This window comes from Podarcis cretensis (assembly GCF_951804945.1).
Source record: "Podarcis cretensis genome assembly, chromosome: 2".
NCBI classification, from domain to species: Eukaryota; Metazoa; Chordata; class Lepidosauria; order Squamata; family Lacertidae; genus Podarcis; species Podarcis cretensis.
The window spans coordinates 118,768,050-118,787,750 of record NC_137171.1 but is presented as its reverse complement, the minus strand read 5'-3'; the positions used below and the strand labels follow the sequence as shown (position 1 = coordinate 118,787,750).

The 19,701-nt window shown below is 46.5% G+C and overlaps 2 protein-coding genes across 3 annotated transcripts; one reads left to right on the top strand and one right to left on the bottom strand.

Moving 5' to 3' along the window:
* Nucleotides 1-436: 436 nt before the first annotated feature.
* On the top strand, nt 437-8,643 carry LOC307208714 (zinc finger protein RFP-like). Its single transcript, XM_079963598.1, has 7 exons — nt 437-1,062; nt 1,932-2,027; nt 2,513-2,743; nt 3,922-3,944; nt 4,924-5,042; nt 6,143-6,175; nt 7,851-8,643. The coding sequence occupies exons 1-7, from the start codon at nt 637-639 to the stop codon at nt 8,366-8,368; spliced, it is 1,446 nt and encodes a 481-aa protein (XP_079819724.1). The 5' UTR covers nt 437-636; the 3' UTR covers nt 8,369-8,643.
* Nucleotides 8,644-9,860: 1,217 nt separating this feature from the next.
* On the bottom strand, nt 9,861-17,813 carry LOC307208584 (uncharacterized protein). Of its 2 annotated transcripts, none has more exons than XM_079963341.1 (4): nt 17,727-17,813; nt 14,801-15,640; nt 13,879-13,999; nt 9,861-11,731 (listed from the first exon to the last, which is right to left on the bottom strand). In XM_079963341.1, exons 2-4 carry the CDS (start codon nt 15,512-15,514, stop codon nt 10,878-10,880), a joined length of 1,689 nt encoding a protein of 562 aa, XP_079819467.1. In that variant the 5' UTR covers nt 15,515-15,640; nt 17,727-17,813; the 3' UTR covers nt 9,861-10,877. The 2 variants fall into 2 exon arrangements, with proteins under 2 accessions (XP_079819467.1, XP_079819468.1); XM_079963342.1 differs by having other exon boundaries at nt 9,861-11,728.
* Nucleotides 17,814-19,701: the final 1,888 nt, after the last annotated feature.

Genomic DNA, 19,701 nt, shown 5'->3' with positions numbered 1-19,701 from the left:
GGATCCAAACTACAAGAAAGAAGATTCCACCTAAACATTAGGAAGAACTTCCTGACAGTAAGAGCTGTTCAACAGTGGAATTTGCTGCCAAGGAGTGTGGTGGAGTCTCCTTCTTTGGAGGTCTTTAAGCAGAGGCTTGACAACCATATGTCAGGAGTGCTCTGATGGTGTTTCCTGCTTGGCAGGGGGTTGGACTCGATGGCCCTTGTGGTCTCTTCCAACTCTATGATTCTATGAGACTGTTTTCATAAACAGTATCCCAGCAGAGTGTATTTAAATCATTCAGTACACACAGATGTACATGCGTGGATAACATTCCCCCAAAGGACACATTTTTATTGTTTATGGGACACAACCTAGCCAAAATGAAGCATCTTAATTAAAATGTTATGAATACCACAACTTACAAGGTACGTCTGTGTTTGTGTGGAATCAAAAGCATGGGAAGCAATCAAGGAGCATTAGCTGCTACTTGAGAAAACATTCAGCAAATGCAAAGACCTGGGGACATTAAAAAAAGAAAAGAAAAAGACCACGTGGTGACTGAGTTTCTGAGTCATTTCCAGGAAGGGAAACTCCCAGTAGCTGAAAACTGAGAAAACGAAACTTAACTCTGGTCTTCAGAGCGAAGGGGCCATGGCTGCTGCAGGGGGTCACATCCAGCGTCTCCGTGATGAAGCCACTTGCTCCATCTGCCTGGAATATTTTAAGGATCCAGTCACCATCCCAGAGTGTGGGCACAACTTCTGCCGATCCTGCTTGATCCAGTGCTGGGGGGAATCGGAGGCAGAGGCTTCCTGCCCTCAGTGCAGAGAAAGAGTCCAGAGAAGGAGCCTCGTCTCCAACAGGCAACTGGCTAATATGGTAGAAATAGCCCAGAATCTCAGCCTTCAAGAGGGAAAGGAGGAAGGAGGGAAAGGAGGAGTCTGTGAGGAGCACCAGGAGCCCCTGAAGCTCTTTTGCAAGGAGGATGAAGCCCCCATCTGTGTGGTTTGTGACAGATCCAAGGAGCACAAACACCACGAGGTGATTCCTCTGAAGGAGGCTTTTGAGGAATACAAGGTAGGAGATCCCTGGATCTTGAGGGGGAGAAATAGCTGTGGATTCTTCTTGGGAGGTTTTCTTCTTAATTCTCCAAAGTAGGCATGGCATGAATTGGTGGCTGTTTATTTTAGGAGTCATTCTGCAAAGAAACAGAAAAGATGATTGTAACTTTAAGAACTTTTTCTGTGAGTTCTGGCTGTGGTTTTCTAGGCTGATTAGGTACAGCTGGTGATGAGTACAAAAGGAGAAGTTGCAGTTTGAATTTGCCTGCAGAGAGAGAACACCCACATGCTTTGTGTTTGTTGTTTTTGTATAGCTGTAATAAAACCTTTTGAGTTTTTTACACTGGTCCCGTGGTTCTGTCGTCTGCCACCAGAAGAAAAACCGCCTCTAACAGTTTATTATGTAAAAAGCAGCCAAGAGGAAGCCTGAGGGCTCCAGGGATGGCTGGGAGGAGGGAGTTGAAGTCTCTCTGCCCGGGGGACAAAGGGATCTTCGCTTGAAATACTCACAGCAGCTTCAAAGATTTGAACTGGTACCATTGTAGGGAGAGAAAGGGTTAATCTCATCCACATCTCCCAGCAGGTTGCTTTGTACATATGAAAAACACTGCAAATGTACATTGCACATACACAACTAAGTACATGTCTCCTTTGGCTAGCAGGATCCCTCCTCAATGCCCTGAAAGCAGATAGTAGCAAGGGATCAGCTGGGGGGCGGGAATGGTAGCCAGGAATTGACCAGATGGTGCAGGATCCTCCCCCCAAGTAACTCTTGGAAGCAGATTTAGGAGTGGTGGGGTGGAAGCTCCTACTGGTGGGGAGCACGCTTATTCATCTCCTCTCTCTGTGTCTCAAGCAAACCTAAGTTTCCCTTTTTCTTTTCAGGAAGAGATCTGCCAGCGCTTGGAGATTCTGAGGAAAGAGAGAAAGGAAATTCTGGCCCATCAAGCAGCCCTGGACAAGGAAAGCAAAGACCTCCTTGTAAGTGTCTCTGTTGTTACTAGGGAGGGAACAAGCACTTGAAGAATTGAGTCAGGACTGTTGAAGGATCGGAAAATCTGCCCATTTCAACTCCCCCCCTATTCTCCTTTTCCATATCAGTTTGTTTGTTTATTTATTATGATGATGAAAATGAATAAAATGCTAAGGTGGCTACATTCTTGTATAAATATTTTGATACGTACTTTATCCTCATAAATACATTTTTGTGAACATTACCTGGCTGAGTCAAAATAGCTAGGAAAAATACTCCTTGCTTTAGGCTGTAGCTCTCTGCGAAATAGAAGTCAACAGAAAATTCAGTGGAGAGGGCCTCCCCTCAAATTAAAGGTTTACTTCTTTAGTAACTGGAGGTTTCATGTCTCTGAAAAATCAGAAGTGTCCTCCCTGTGGAATTCTCACAATTCTCTTTCTGATGTCTTGAAGGCTGAGCACCTTCCACACTCTGACCTCCTCTTTTCTTGCAGAAATTAACAGAAATGGAGAGGCTGAAGGCCGTGGAGAAGTTCAGAGAACTGCGCCAGTTCCTGGAAGAACAAGAAAAACGTCTGCTGACTCACGTGGAAGAGGTGGAGAAGGAGATTGCAGGGAGAAGGGATGAGCAGCTGGCCAGACTCTCCAGGAAACTCTCCTCTCTTGAGAGGATCATCCAGGAGATGGAGGAGAAGCGTCAGCAGCCAGCGAGTGAACTCCTGCAGGTAAGATGGTGGCAGGAACAGCCCAAGGCTCCAGGAGAAGGCTGCCCCTTTCATGTACGCAAGGAGTGCAGGGGCTGAGTTGATGGAGCCTCTAGTCAGGTTTGGAATGGACAGGAAGACCCAAGAGACCTGGGATGCTGAACTCACCTGAATGCAGACTAGAGATTCGTCTGTGTTCTTGATGGAAAGGGAGCTGATCTTCTGCTCTTTGCTGATGCTTTGTCTCCGAATGCCTCTCAGCTGTGGGGGCTTCGTCTGGGATGCGTTCAGGCCTCTTTCCGACATGAGCCAGTCTCTTGACCAAGCTTCTCTTCCCGTTTCCTCCACAACTTCTGGGTTGATCCCATTCCCCATGGATACAGATTGACCCAGAATGGTGCTCAGTCACAGTGACCAAAGAGCAAGACAGAGGGACTCATCCAGACTGCTGCTTGTCCCACCCCTTTCCTCCAGGAAAACCCACTGTTTACTGCTGAATTAGAGCAAACCTCTGCCAGGTTTTCTCTGGATTGACGTTTGCTTTGATGTTGCACCAAGGAGCAGGTTTTTCCTGAGGGAAAGCGGCAGGGCAAAGACAAAACCACTTGGACCTGTGTTTTCTAGGCACAGGAAAAGCAGAAGTGTGGGTGAGCCCAAAGAAACACGGAGTTGTTTTATTACCCCTTTGGAGGCATTTTATGCTGCAGGTGCTTTTTAAATTTCCAGGTGGAAAATAGCATTTGAAATTTGGGGACTTCTATGGAAGACAGTTTAGGACAGTGCCCTGGTAGGATTATCCTGTAGGCTTACTTACGTCTAAATTGCACAATGCAAACTGGATTAAAGTTATTAAATTATAATCTAAGACTAGAGATGGTGTGAATTGTCTCTTGAACCCCCAGATGTGAAATTTCCCTAAAATGCTGGTGGGTTTTCATAAGGATTTTAAACAAAAATGGCAAACTGATGTGGAAATGTGGAGATCTTGAAATCAGAACAGTTAATAATTTCACACTGGGAAAATAAAAGCTGTGAGAAACCAAAACTAGCTGATTCCGCTATCCCTACCCAAAACCTTGGCATGTGCCAGGCAGACTGACATCCGAGGGCCAGGCTGTTCCTCCACTCCAGGGTCTGAGGGGGGTCTTCCTAGTGTGGCCTGTGGTGTGCAGTGAATTCCCTTCTCTTTTCCCCTCTAGGATGTGAGAAGCACCTTGCAGAGGTAAGTGGATCTGGCTCATTTCCATTGGCATCACTCTTTGAAGCTGAGATGCAAGAACCTCAGACATGGCCCTCCAGGGGCTGCAGGGGGGAGACTGTAGGACTCACTCCCTGCAGCACCTCACAGGTAAAAGTAGAGCCCCCTCTTCTGAACTTGTGGCCCCCCAATTCTCCCTCCAAGGTTCAAGGTCAGCTGCCTCCTCCCTCCCTCCCCACATCACTTCACACAGGGATGGGGGCTCTTTTCTTTCTCTTGCACTTTCTGTTCATGGACTTGGTGGGAATTTCAAACATCTAGAAGAGAAAGTGCCAAAGATGCTTGGGAAGAGCTTAGGATGTACCAACAAATTTCAATGTCCAACTAGAAGCCCCCCAACTCTGGTAACTCAGCTCCTTTGAGGCACTGAAGGAGGGAAGGTCTGTTGGTCTAGAATAGGTGGGATCCTTTTCTTGGGAGTGTTTCCACCGTGAGAAGCTGAAGGTGGTCTGGAGTGGCGGGTCTAGTTGTTTGATGCTCCTGGAGGGAGAGTCCCATGGGGCATGAGGTTGCGTCCTTCCTGGGTGGGAGAGGGGGTGAAGGGAAGGTTGAGGTTGTTCTCCTTGACCACTGGGCAGCTTTGGACATCCCTCACATCCTCTGGAGAAGCTCAGGGAGGGAGGGGTTGCAGGCATTCCACATCAGGGGTTTGGTTCTTAAGTCCTGGGGCCTTCCCAGAAGTTGTTAGGGGGCAGCATCGTTGGAAGCCATGGGAGCCCTCCGGTGGTGTCGCTTGGGGTTACATCCTGTCCCTTGTGCTGTTTAGCATCCTTACGAAGCCACTGACAGCTGTCCTGAGGGGTTTTGGACTGAGGTCTCATCTGTGGTAGAAATAAACCTGTTGGGAAATAAACTTCCACTTTGTTCATCTTATTGAAATCTCCTGCAATAATTAGGGAGATGGGGCCACAATGGGGCCATTCATTGTTTTTCTTTTCACCAGGTATGAGGAAAGAGAGAGTCCAGAGAAGCCACTGGCTTTCCCTTCGAAACTGAGGAACAGGATCTTGGAATCCTGTGATCTAAATCACCTTGTGAATAATACAATGAAACAATGGAAAGGTAATGAAAAATGGCTGCCAGGATTTCACACTGGGAATTCTGTTACCTCTTCAGAACTGAACATGCCAGGCTCTTAGAATCATAGAATCATAGAGTTGGAAGAGACCACAAGGGCCATCGAGTCCAACCCCCTCTTATTGCATGGAATTTAGTAACTCCAGGATCCCTTTCTTCTTGGGGCTCCAGCCTTCATTTCCTGTCCCCCAGAATGACCCATGTATATTGTGACGCTGGATCCTGTAAAGAAAGACTGAACCAGAGTGTACAGCAAAGTCAGGATTTTTTTCCTCCCATGTGCATCTGTTTACAGCTATACAAAACCTCCTTTTCCTTGTGGTTCCCTGTCTGCACAATCTGGGGTTGTCCTTTGGGAGGTTCTCCTGCTCTGAATGGAGTCAAAGGGCATTAAGAAGCCCCCAGTTCCCCCTCTGCCTCCTGCTCAGGCTTCTTTCTCAGCCGTGGAGCCAAGGCCTGAGCCGTCTCCTCCTCAGACGTCCCCCTGCAGCTGCCATATCTAGGGTTTCAGCCTTCAAGATCTCCTGAGAGTTCCCCCATTGAGAGTGGAAGCAAGAGCACATGAGCCCCAAAGGGCACAATTATGCTTGTAAAGAACCTTAAAGATTTGTAGAAGGTTTGTGAGGAAGGGCTTCCTTTTGCCTGGGAGCTCTGCCAATTCTTCCTCATCAAACTTTGCTTCTCCTTATGTTTCACAATTTTGGTTTTAATGATTCCCCCCACCATGTTAAGGCTGCCTCCATCTCCCCTCTGCCTCCTTTTACGGGATTCTTATTGCTCTGCCTCCCCTCCAGTCCTCCAATGTAGAGCCCAATTTCAGGGACAAAGTTCAGAGACCAGCAGGATTTGTGCTGAATGTTTTTATTTTGCTATTTGTAAGCTTGCTTTATGATTGCTGTGTTTTAAAGCTTTAGTTATTTTCATAGATTCTTCCTATGATTTTCTTGTTTTTAATTATTTTTCTGCTATTTAATAATAATACTAGAATTTAAGGATGTTACATTATGAAGTGTTACTTTTGTACGGAGATTTAATTCTGGTGGAAGTGTGTTGCCCTTACACTTTATATCTTTCTGCTTCCTCAGATGCTCTGCTATTCAGAAAACAGTTTCAGAAAGGTAAATTTCCAGGAGAGGAACAATTTCACAGGAGGAATGGGGACTGATATTTCATGGGTGTTGAACCGTCTGTTCTGCAGACTTTGGGACCCCCATCAATGGCGTCACTCTGGGAAACAGTCCTCTAGAAGTGTTTGAGTTCCTTGTCTGTCCCATGAATGAACTGGGAGAGGGTTTGAAGGCTTGGACCGGGGGCAGAGCTTGTCCCTAAGAAGAACCTGCACACCAGTCTGAGTTCCATTCCTGCCTAGGTGGCAAACCTTTTAGGGACCGAGTGCCCAAATTTATATACTGTTTGATTGTGGGGGAAAAGCACAGAGCATTAGACTCAGACCTGGCTAAACTAATCTGCAGCAGAGAATCCCAACAGAGCAGCATCTTAAGCTAGCGACATACTGCAAAAAAAACCCCTTCTCTTGTGGCTGAACTAAAAGGACACTGGCTCAGCTACGAGATCTTGACAAAGGAGTCCGGGAGGGCAAGAGTTAACATCCCCCTGCCCTTAAGGAGAGTCCATATGTGCATGTTTAACAGTTTAATAAATTGTTCTGTGCACAAAGATGTGAACATGAGCCCAAATATTTCATGTGGCAAGCAAGGGAGCAATATGTATTATTGTTATTTTGTTGTTGAAAATTAAGAAGATTGCTACTAGCAATACATCACAGCTTCGAAAGCCTACATAGAGTTTTTCAAATGAGAGTTGTCAGTGATCCATTGTTAAAAGAAGAAGTTGGCAAATGTGTCCTCTTTTGTGCTTTTCAAAATAACCCTACACTTGCCTATCACGGCTGTCTTAGCCCCTAACTTTTGAGTTATTCCCCCTTCCCTCAGGGAACTCATCTTATAGTTTATATTAAATCCAAAAGAGAAGCATGGAATAAGCAGTCCTTTGTAAAATTGCCCTGCCATCTGCCTCTTCTTCCTTGGTGGCAAGGCCTAAACTTACAAGATGGCAGGGAGGAAGGCAAGGAGAGACCAAGTGAGAGAGAGAGATGGAGAGCAGGAATAAACAGGCTCCCCATGTAATACAATTTTCACTTGTGGGCACGAGGGCCCAGAATGTGATCCCCACGAAAGTGAGGGGAGGCCTATATGTGGTTTTATGTTGTATTTTTATGCTGTGAACCACCCTGAGACCTATGGACAAAGGACAGTATACAAATATAAATTATTATTATTATTATTATTATTATTATTATTATTATTATTATATTACTACTAGTGCAGGGGGTCCTCATCTCCCAGCCCAACCCAGAGGTCCCCAAAGGCCAATTCCCACAGAGATTGTCAGAGGAAAGCAGCTTCTCTCCTCTCCTGCCTCCTCCAATTCTCCTCTCTTCCCCCTTAGATAAAACAGAAGAGATGAGTAAAAGGGTTCCTGGGTGGTTTTTCCCCTTAGAAAATGCCTGGGATGAGAGGAGGGCAGGCACAATACACATCAAATATAAGAAAGTGAAGGAAACTGATTTAAAAACCCTCAAGGAATATATTTATTCTGATGAGAGTCTGCAAGGAGGAGTCTCAGTCTAGCATGCGATGCAAAGAAATCCCCTTGATCTGAGAGGGAATCTGGGGTTTTTGGGTGTTTTTTTTTTTATTTATCAAGCTGTCTGTTTCTGTCTCTCAGCTGACTCTGCCTATTCTTCTTTTCCCCTCATCTTCTCCCCAACAGCAAATGTCACTCTGGATCCAGACACAGCCCATCCTGAACTCATCCTGTCCGAGGATGGGAAAAGCCTGAGTAGGGGAGACAAACGTCAAGCCCTGCCTGATAATCCTGAGAGATTCAACAAGCGGCATTGTGTGTTGGGATGTGAGGAATTCACAGCAGGCAGACATTTCTGGGAAGTCACTGTGGAAAGTGGGGAATATTGGGCTTTGGGGGTCGCCAGGAAGTCTGTGGAGAGACAGGGCGGCTTCTTCTTAGGTCCTGAGAGAGGGGTCTGGGCTGTGGGGAGGTCGAGAGGGGAGTACTTTGCCTGCACCTCCCCTGTTTCCTCTCCTCTGTCCCTGAGGGAGAAGCCCAGGAGGATCCGGGTGACTCTGGACTATGAAGGGGGACGTGTGTCTTTTTCTGACGCTGACTCAGGAGCCGAACTCTACACGTTCTCAGGAGCCTCGTTCTCTGGAGAGACCCTCCTCCCTTTCTTTCTTCTGGGGGGAAATGAAGCCCACCTCTGTATCTCCTGAGGAGACTAAATCTGCCTCTCAGGCCCAGTTGGGAGTTTCTCTCCAGACCAGAGTGACTGACGTAAAAACCATTTACCCGCCAAGAGCCCTTTGGGCAGTTTTCCAAGGGCCCTTTGAGAGGATTCATTCCAGTCAAAATCAGCAGAAATAACAAAAGAAAAATGGGTTGCTCTTGCTTTGCATTTTCCTTCCTTTTCCCAGAATTCCCTCTGCAGCTCACTTCTTAGAGAGACAGTCACACTTTTAGGAGTCCTAATAAATTTTCTCACCTTCAATCTTGTTTTCCATTTGAGATGTCTGATTTGGCAGAGCATGAGGGTTGTGGGTTTGAACCCCACATTGGCCAAACGTTTCCTGCACTGCAGGGGGTGGGACAAGAGGACCCTCAACTCTGTAATTCTAGGAAACCTTCCTCTCCCCACAAGACCTTATGCAGCTGTGAAAATGCATACATCATTGGATTAATAGAGGACTAAAAATGAACTCCTTCACCCACGCCAAGCAGGATAGCTCCTTCCTGTAGGGACCTAAGATGGGAAGAAAATCTAAAAGAAGTTGAACAAGGCGTTGGCTTCAAATATCCTCTGCAAATAGAGCCTCACCTTCTTTACACTTTGTCAGAAATAAACCCCATTGCATTGAGTGGGGCTCCTGCCCTGTTAAAATTTGTGTTTAGGGTTGATGCGTTGACGTTCCTTATTTACAAGCCGGATTCTGTACTGTATATCGGGGGCATCAAATGGGGTGTCCTCTGGATAGTGCTGGACTCTCAATCCAAGGGTCACCAGCTGGAGCACCATGTTGGGCAAAAGATTCCTGCATTGTTGGCCATCTCTGCCTCCAGTGGCAGTGAGTTCCATAGTTCAATTATCTGCTGCACAATTATCTGCTTTTATCTGTCCTGGATCTCCCAACACTCAGCTTCTTGGAGGGCCACAAATTCTAGTGCTATGAGCATCTGCAGTGTGGAGATAATGTGCCCCTGCCTCCCTGCCTCCCTGATGGGGACCAGAGCAGAGGGTGGGCAGTTTGTTTGCCCACCCGTGCAGCCCACCCCGGGTGTCATCACTGAGAGGGGTGACAAAATGCCAGCTGCTCTCCCTGCCCATCCATGTCCCGCCCTCGCTCGGGTGCTGTGTGTGTGTCCGTGTGGCCGTGCTCAAAGCTCTGCTTCTTACGGGGCAAGGCAGCCTCTACTGGGCTTCTCCGTCTTTCCCCTACTGTTGCTTTAAAGCCTTTCCCTCAAACTCATGATGCGCTACGGGGGCTTTTCCCCATGTGTTTTCTTCTTTGCCTTCCTCCCTGGTTTTTTTTGGGGGGGGCCTCTTCGTTTCCTGCCTTCCCCCCTCACCACATTTATTAACAAAACTAAGGATTTGTTTTAGGCAGTTTGCTAGGTAAAAGAAGAAACATAGTCCATAGAAGCAGCATGGGCTAGTAGTCTCTTTCCTAGGAGTTTGAAGCAATGTCCTGTCAGAGGATACAGTTCAACTTTCAGGGATGATCAAATTTATTATTTTAACTAACATACAACAGTTTTATTTCCAGCATACTGCACTCATATTTGGGGAGGGGTGTTTGTGTGAGGTCGGGCTCTGCTAAGTAGTGTTGGCTGTCAATGTGACATCTCAAAGTGGGCCTCCCCATCCCAAAATTTGAACCCGTGTCCACTATGCTACACAAGCTTAGCAAGTCCTCCTTCACTGGCCTTGATCGCTCAACAGAAGGAGAGGTTTGCACAGAACCCTTGACTTTTAGAGAAAATGCTGCATGCAGGAGGGTTTGCTATAACACACACACACAGAAATGCCACATCTAACAGCATCGGGAGGAGGAGAGTCAGGATCGCCAAATGATGGAAGCATGCCTCCACGTCAGCTGCCCAATCTTTGTACCTCTCTCCTGTTCAGAATGGAAGGGAAGGCGGGCATCCAGTCCGGGCGTCCAATGGAACTTGGGCATATGGAAAGGGGGCGTGTTCACTGCAGGAGAGGCGGAGTCAGTACAAACAGGAACTGAGTAGGAAGAGCAAAGAGTCTTTTGTACATTGTGGATTTTTGAGGGGATATTTACAGAGAACTTTTGCAGGCACCACAGGAGGTCCCAGTGGGAATACCAGCACCCTCAGGCTGACACATCAGTCAGCAACCCCCGACTTAAATGAACATTTCTGGCACTCATTTTCCGCCGTGCCCTTGTACCTATCTAAAAAAGGGGTGGATCTCAAACCCATCTTTCCCCCTCCGCTGTGAGCACGCCTATATCATTGGGCTGTCATACATACGAAATTTCCCAGGATTTGTCTCTTGAAAATAGCGTCCTGGCAGAATTTTCAAAAATTGGTTAAAATGTCCAGAAAAATCTGAACACATGGCAGCTCGAATCAGCAGTGTTGTTTTTTTGGCAAATTTGCTAAAAAAAATAGCTTTAAAACATTCTCTTTTTTTGCGGGGAGATCTTGTTCAATATCTGTGTCCGGAGTTTTGCTTTTTGGAATATGGCAACCCTACTATATCATGTCCGCAGTGTGCGTATCCACCCATGTTTGAGGAGACTGCATTTTCCCCGCAAGCTCTCCTTTCATCCGGAGCATGTAGAGTTTCTCCCCCGTGTGGAGTCTCTGATGAGCAATGAGGCTCTGGCTCCGGTTGAAGGTCTTCCCGCAGTCCGAGCAGATGTACAGCTTCTCTCCCGCGTGCGTCTTCTGGTGCGTGATCAGGCTCTGGCTCCGGTTGAAGGTGCTCCCGCAGTCCAAGCACTTATACGGCTTCTCTCCCGTGTGGATTCTCCGATGAGTGATGAGGTTCTGGCTCCGGTTGAAGCTGCTCCCGCAGTCGGAGCACTTGTACGGCTTCTCCCCGGTGTGGATGCTCCAGTGCCTCGTGAGGTTCTGGCTCCAGCGGAACGTCTTCCCGCACTTGGAGCATTTGTACTGCTTTTCGCTCATGTGGGTTCTCTGATGTGTGGTGAGGCTGCTCCTCCAGCTGAAGCTCCGCCCGCAATCTAAGCAGGTATACGGCTTCTCGCCCGTGTGGCTTCTCCAGTGTCTTTTGAGACTTGACTTGAGACGGAAGGCTTTCCCACAGGCGGAGCAGGTATAAGGCTCGTCTCCTAAGAACACATCGTGGCCAGTGGCATCACTCGAGCTTTCCTCACACACGGCGGGCACGTCCCTGCTCTCTCCTGTGGGGATTCTCGGTTGACCTCCAATACCACCTGCCTGAGGAAGTACAGAGTTCTCTCTCCGCCTCTGTGTCATTTTTTCTTTCCGCTTGTTTGATCCACGTTGATCTCCTGAGCTTTTCTTCAGCTTTCGAAGCTCAGCCTCCTCCAAATGCACCCCATTCATGTGTTCGTCACCTGCTGAAATAGAGAGATAATACACAAGGTGGGGAAAAGTAGAAAGGAAGAGATGGGTTATGGCGATATAATGAAGAAAAATGTGACAGGAAAGGTTTGGGCAAGAGAATAATACTGTCTTCTGTTGACGTAATACCTCATAAAATAACATAAGGCCTTATACTCAGGGCTTGTCCATATTTGGCTTATCCCATGCCGGCAAAGCATAGGGCTCAACAGTTTCCCACTTTCCCCATGCTTTCTAGCCACAACTCTGAGCGGTTTTGCACATGCCCCACTACTTTCCACCAAAAAAAACCCTCTTTAGTAATAAGTCAGAGCAAACATGTGGAACGCCCTCCCTCAAGATGTCAAAGAGAACAGTATTTAAGAACATCAGAGCCCACTGAATCAGGCCAGTAGCCACCTAGTTCAACATCCTATTTCTACAATGGCCAACAAGATGCCTCCGAGTATCTCACACAATCTTTGTGCAACAGCCACACTCTCCCCACTTGTGATCCTAAGCAACTGATATTCTGAGGCATGTTGCCTCCAACAGTAGGACACGGCTAGCTTGGCTAGTAGCCCTCTCCTCCATGAATTCGTCTAATCTTTTAAATCCATCCAAGTTGGTGGCTGTCACTGCCTCGTGTTGGAAGCCAATGCCATAGTTTAATTATGTTCTGTGAGAATGGTGTTTTTTGGTCTGTCCTGAATCTTCTAACACGTTTCCGAGCACAATTCAAAGTGCTGGTGTTGACCTTTAAAACCCTAAACGGCCTCCGCCCAGTATACCTGAAGGAGCGTCTCCACCCCCATCTTTCTGCCCAGACGCTGAGGTCCAGCGTCGAGGGTCTTCTGGCGGTTCCCTCATTACGAGAAGCAAAGCTACAGGGAACCAGGCAGAGGGCCTTCTCGGTAGTGGCACCCGCCCTGTGGAACGCCCTCCCATCAGATGTCAAAGCGATAAATAACTACCTGACATTCAGAAGACATCTTAAGGCAGCCCTGTTCAGGGAAGTTTTTAATCTGTGATATTTTAGTGTATTTCTGGTTTTTATGGAAGCCGCCCAGAGTGGCTGGGGAAACCCAGCCAGATGGGCGGGGTACAAATAATAAATAATAATAATTATTATTATTATTATTATTATTATTATTATTACATTCAGCTTTTTTAGATGTCCCCGAGCTGTAGTGTTATGAGAGAGAGAGAGAGAGAGAGAGAGAGAGAGAGAGGAAAAACCCCTTTTTCTCTACCCACTTTCTCCTCACCATGTGTAATTTTATACAGTCAAACCTCGGATCCTGAATGTCTCCGTTTTGGAATGTTTCGGCTCCCACATGTCGAAAACCCAGAAGTAAATGTTCCAGTTTTTGGACGTTTTTCGGAAGCTGAATGTCCAATGCAGCTTCTACTTGAGTGCAGGAAGCTCCTGCAACCGATCGGAATCTGTGCCTCGGTTGTTGAACATTTTGGAAGCCGAATGGGCTTCCGGAACAGATTACGTTCGACAACCGAGGTTTGACTGAACAACTACAGTGGTATCTCAGGTTAAGAACTTAATTCATTCCAGAGGTCTGTTCTTAACCTGAAACTGTTCTTAACCTGAAGCCCCACTCTAGCTAATGGGCACCGCTGCACGATTTCTGTTCTCATCCTGAAGCAAAGTTCTTAACCTGAGGTAATATTTCTGGGTTAGCGGAGTCTGTAACCTGAAGTGTCTGTAACCTGAAGTGTCTGTAACCTGAGGTACCACTGTATATCTTGTGTCTTCCTATTTGTCTTTTCTCTTAAAGTAAAAAGCCCCAAATCATAAAATCATAGAATTGTAGAGTTGAAGGGACCAACTAGAAATCATCTAGTCATTTGCCCGAATGTGGGGCTCAAACCCATCACCTTGAGATTAGCTAGTGTACCGACTGAGCTATCAAGTTGTTGCAATCTTTCCCCATGATCTTTGCTCCATTGCCTTGACTCAATTTGGTTGCCCTTTTCTGAACTGTCGCCAACTCCACAATATCCTTTTTAAGGTGAGGCAACCAGAACTGGACAAAGGATTCCAAGTGCAGTCACTTTAGACATCCCCCCCCCCCGAGTAGGAACCCCCAAATTAAAGCCCTTCCAGGATCTTTGTGGAAAGCAATGGATTGTAACAACAGGTCCTTACTTGGGGAGCTGGAATCCCTTTCATCCTCCTGCTTGATCTCCCTGTGGGACTGGCTCTGTGAGGCTTCCACCAAAGCCGGTTCATCGTCAGGGAAGCTGACTGTGATCACGTGAAAGTGCTCCTGAAACAGCAAACAAGGAATTGTTAAATTTGTATAACTCTCTGCCATCGTGCATTCCTGGTCTGGGAAGCGCCCAACATATGACAGTAAAAACTCGAAAGCATTTTGAAGCAGAAGGAAAGGGGCTGCATTAGGGCTGCCTGTGAGCTACCGAGCCCAATTCATGGGTTTAGTACAAAGCCCAAAATGGTTTGGGGCCTAAGGGAGGGATTTACACAATATCAACCTTCCTGGGCCCTACAATCAGCAAGGAAGGCCCCATTGGCAGTGCCACCTCTGGCTGCCACCCGGTTTGCATTGACCCATGACAGGGCCTTCTCAGTGGTGGCTCCCCATCTGTGGAACGCTCTCCCTGGTGAAGTGCCTCCGTCTCCCTCATTGTCGACCTTCAGGAACAATTTAAAGGAAGTTTAAGGAAGTTAAACTTGCTTTAAGTTTAAGGAAGCCCGTTTCTCAGCTGATCAAGGCAATTTGAGATGGCGGTATGTTGTAGCTTCCCAAATGCTGCCAACACAGTGCAGGCAGGCAGGCAGAGAACAGTGAGGCAGACGCTGTGCTGGCAATGGCTGCAATATATCCCCAGTTCAAAAAGTCTGAAACCAGTATCGTGGTTTGACCATCATACCGTTTAATTGCAATATTGCCCAGCTCAAACTACTACCGGAAAGGCTTCTGGCCTAGAGAACCCAAGGTTCCCAGGCTACTAGGAGAAAGGCCTTGGGCCTAGAAAGCAAAAGGCTCCAATGCCAGGACAGGCAATGTCCTTTTGCCCATTTCAAACTTCTCTCCTTTGCCCTTCACCTGTTCTTCCTCTTTCTTAGCATCCTGCTGCCTCAGCAGGAAATCCTCTGCCAGATCTACCGCCTGGGAGCAGGTCTCCGGGCCGCGATCCCTGACCCAACTCTGGATCTCCGCTGGCAGGATGGCCAGGAACTGCTCCAGGATCACCAGCTCCAGGATCTGCTCCTTGGTGTTCCTCTCCGGCTTCAGCCACCGGTGGCAAAGATCCCGGAGCTGGCTGCAAACCTCTCGGGGCCCCTCGGCCTCCCGGTACCTGAGCTGCCTAAAGTGTTGGCAGGGTACATCTGAGCTGACGGCGGCCTCCTCGCTCAGGAGATCATATCTTTCTCTCTTGTGGCCTTGCACCATGGAGTCCTGTTGACTCGGTTTCTGAGCGCATGGCAGGATTTGGGCCAATTGCTCTGCTGCAACTACTTTAGCATCAACGCAGAGAACAGTTCCTGGCAGCGGTGGGATTCCCTGTCCGGAGCTAGGGGCCCAATTTGTCTTCATGAACTCCTGCAACTGAGCTTCATATTGGTGGGACCAGAGACCCACATCTGGTTCTGCTTTAACAGATGGGGCTGTCCACTGACGGCGAAGAGCTTCTCCCATTTCCTCTGATTCCGGCTGGGGGGCAGCTGACGGCTCATCCTGGATCTCCTTTTTAAGTCCCATCTGCGCATCCTGAAACTGGAGACCAAAGGCTGACGAAGATTCATAATCTGTAGTCATTTTCCTCCGACGGGGGGAGAGCCAAGTTGAAGTCAACCTTCAAATCTCACAGGAAGAGACCACCTGCGCCTGAATCAGAGCCTCCAGAGATACTTTCTTGAAGTCCGTAACTGGAAGCCCTTTCACCTGAGGGAGAAAGAACACAGACAAACAGGAGTTAGACAGTATATTTGCAGGGATGGGGAACCTTTGGCCCTTGAGAAGATGCTAGACTACGACTACCACCATCCCTGGTCACCCCTGATGGTTAAAGATAAAATAACTGAGCACATAGAAGACCAATTCTTGCTGAAGCAGAAACAGCATGGCTTCTACAAGCAGATGTCCTGCCTTGTGAAGCTTTTAGAGTTATTTGAGAGTGTCAGCAAGCACACTTAGGCTTTCAAAAAGCTTTTACCAAGGCAACTCACCTAAGAATGAAGCTTTTACCAAGGCAACTCACCTAAGATCTTGAAGCCATTTCACAATACTGTACTAGATAGATGCATGGTGCCTCGCAAGACGAAAATAATTCATTCCGCGAGTCTCTTCGTCTTGCGGTTTTTTTGTCTTGCGAAGGACCCCTATTAGCGGATTAGCGCTATTAGCGGCTTAGCGGCTATTAAAGGCTTAGCGGCTATTAGCGGCTTAGAAAAAGTTGGGGGAGCGAAAAAAATCGCAAGACTCGCAAGACGTTTTCGTCTTGCAAAGCAAGCCCATAGGGAAATTCGTCTTGCGAAGTGCCTCGAAAAATGGAAAACCCTTTCGTCTAGCGGGTTTTTCGTCTTGCGAGGCATTCGTCTTGCGGGGCACCACTGTATAGATATATTGCGCTTGGGCTATTTCTCTCTCATGCATATTTATAAAGTTAAAATGATTTCTGCCTATGAACAACTGCATATCCAAAAACAATTAAAAACCCTTACATATATAAAAGTGGATTTGAAATCCAACACAGGCACAGACTGGGGTGATGACGATGACAATGATAATAACAATTTTATTATTTGTACCTCACCCATCTGATTGGGTAGTGATTTGTGGGAGGGAGGTTGGCAAATTTTTAGGTAACATTCAGAAAGGAGCAACTGGACAGGGCAAGTGGAATAGACCTCCCCCAAGAAAGATTGAGCTGAAAACAGAAATGATGGGAAGAAGGGAGAGTAAAACTGATGGTCTTACTGGGGAAGATAATTGGGAAAGTGACAGTAAACACTTTATTTATTTACGCATAACGAAACTGCGTCTTAAAGGTAAAGGGACCCCTGACCATAAGGTCCAGTCGCGGACGACTCTAGGGTTGCGGTGCTCATCTCGCTTTATTGACTGAGCCGGTGTACAGCTTCCAGGTTATGTGGCCGGCATGACTAAGCCGCTTCTGGCGAACCAGAGCAGTGCACAGAAACGCCGTTTACCTTCCCGCCGGAGTGGTACCTATTTATCTACTTGCACTTTGATGTGCTTTCGAACTGCTAGGTTGGCAGGAGCAGGGACCGAGCAACGGGAGCTCACCCCGTCGCGGGAATTTGAACCACCGACCATCTGATCGGCAAGCCCTAGGCTCTGTGGTTTAGATCACAGCCCCACCTGTGTCCCTTAAGCTGCGTCTTACTCCTACTTTAAAAAATGGCAGTGTCCAGGGGAGGGGAATGTCTGTGCCACACTAGCGGTGGGGAGCCTCCTTTTACAGCAGCAGTCCATCCCCAAATATTAGGTGCCGGGGGTTTAAACAAGGGCAGACGAGCCATTTCCATAAGAACCTAAGAAGAGCCCCCTGGATCAGGCCAGTGGCCCACCTAGTCTAGGTTGGTGGTCTTCACTGCCTCCTACATAGCTGTCAACTTTTCTTGCGATGAACCCTATTCAGAATAAGGGAATTTTCCTTTTAAAAAAGGAAGAAGCTGACAGCTAGGGTCTCCTGTGGGAGGGAGTTCCGAAGTTTCAGGATGTGCTGCAGTTGGGAAGTCCGTCCTTTTGCCTTCGCTTCCAGTGCCAGGGGACAAATGGACTGCAGGAGGACCTCTGACCTGCTCTGCGCGCCGTTCCCACGTGCATTGTAAGGTTTGCTCCCTTAAGGGAGAGGATCTAGGGGAGAAAGGGGGTGCTTCCCTCCTGCACCACCAGCTGAGCCCCCAGCCCACCCCCTGCCCTCCTTCTCTGCACCCTGAGCCTTTCCAACACCCTCCACCCACCCAGTCTCCCTTTATTATTGAACTCGGTGTCAGCTGCTCACCCTGCTCAAAGCTGCCAAGGAGCCATTTCCACTCCTCCAGCGAGGAGGAGGAGTCCATTACTGACCTCCCTTTCCGCCCGCCCCCATCAGCTTTGTTGAGCCTCTCTAGGAATCGGATTCTTTGGATTTAACCATTATAGACCCACTTGCCATCCCTGCAAGTGGTGCCTCCCGGGCCGAATTTCAGGGCTCGTTTGCTGCATTTGTAAGTAAGCGCAGAAAGAATGCACATGGATATCTAATGGGAGGGTGCATAAGAACATCGAGTCCCCGGAGTCTAAAATTCCCAAACTGCACCCCTGCAGTGATTTAAATATATATTTTTTATTTTTTTAAAAGCAAAACCCATGCAACTTTTTTTTAATAAAAAAATTTGTATTTTTAAAAAAATCATTTAACATAATTATTACAAAATATAAGCAAAATATTGCAAATACATACATACATACATACATAAATACTGTATATATTTCAAATAACATATATGAAAAAAGAAGAAAAAAGAAGAAAAAGAAAAGAAGAAGATAAGTTGAAAAAAATTCTTTCAAGTTTATTCTACAAATAGCTCAACATGAAAATAATAATAAAATTTCATTGGTTGGCTTCTATCGCTTACACTGCACTTCCTATATACATTTTAAGCAAGATTGTATGTTATTCCGTATTTTTCCCATACATTCTCACACAAATATTGTATTGTAATCAATAAGTTTTCTAAATCTTTCATAAATCTATTCTAAATATGCAACTTTTTTATTTTTAATTTTTTTTAAAATATTTATTAAGATTTTCCAAATACAAAAATGCAAAAGTAATAAACAATATAACATATATCATAACATATTATCAAAACTTCTTTGGACTCCCTCACGTCTCCCGCTCCCACTTGCATCATTACAAACCTTTTTCAGCAATTTATCAACTTATTTACATTCTTAAGTCTTATTCATTTAAGTTAGTCTGATAATTCTCCAAAAAAATTTATATTTTCCTCAATCTCATTTATCATCCAAATTACGTCTAATTTAGTGGTGCTCAATTGTTTATGATCTGGCATCCTTCTTAACATTCAAACCAAATTACAGTGTTTTTGTAAATAAATCCTGAATTTCTTCCAGTCTTCTTCAACCCTCTCCTCTCCCAGGTCTCGGATTCTGCCGGTCATCTCTGCCAATTCCATATAGTCTATCAGTTGCGTCTGCCATTCTTCCAGTGTGGGTAGATCTTGGGTTTTCCAATGCTTGGCGATGAGTATCCTTGCTGCTGTTGTTGCATACAGGAAAAAAGTTCTGTCCTTCTTTATCACCCTCTGGCCGACAATACCCAGGAGGAAGGCCTCTGGTTTCTTAGGGAAAGTATACTTAAATACCTTTTTCAGCTCATTATATATCATTTCCCAGAAAGCCTTCACTCTAGGGCAAGTCCACCAGAGGTGAAAGAATGTTCCTTCAGCTTCTTTACACTTCCAACATTTATTATCAGACACATGGTATATCTTTGCAAGCTTGACTGGGGTCATGTACCACCTGAATATCATTTTCATTATATTTTCCTTCAAAGCATTACATGCAGTGAAGTTCAACCCAGTGGTCCACAACCTTTCCCAGTCTTCAAACATAATATTATACCCAATATCCTGTGCCCACTTTATCATAGCCGATTTAACCATTTCATCTTGTGTGTTCCATTTTAACAGCAAGTTATACATTCTTGAAAGTACCTTAGTCTTAGGTTCTAACAATTCTGTTTCCAATTTCGATTTATCCACCTGGAACCCTAACTTTTTGTCATTTTTAAAAACTGCTTTAATCTGAGCGTAGTGTAACCAGTCTCGCACTTTATCCTTCATTTTCTCCAAACTCTGCAATTTCCAGTTGTCTCCATCTTTTTCTAGTATTTCCCCATATTTTGGCCATTTGGCCTCCATATTGGGTCTTTTTCGGGCCTTAGCTTCCAGAGGTGATAGCCACCTTGG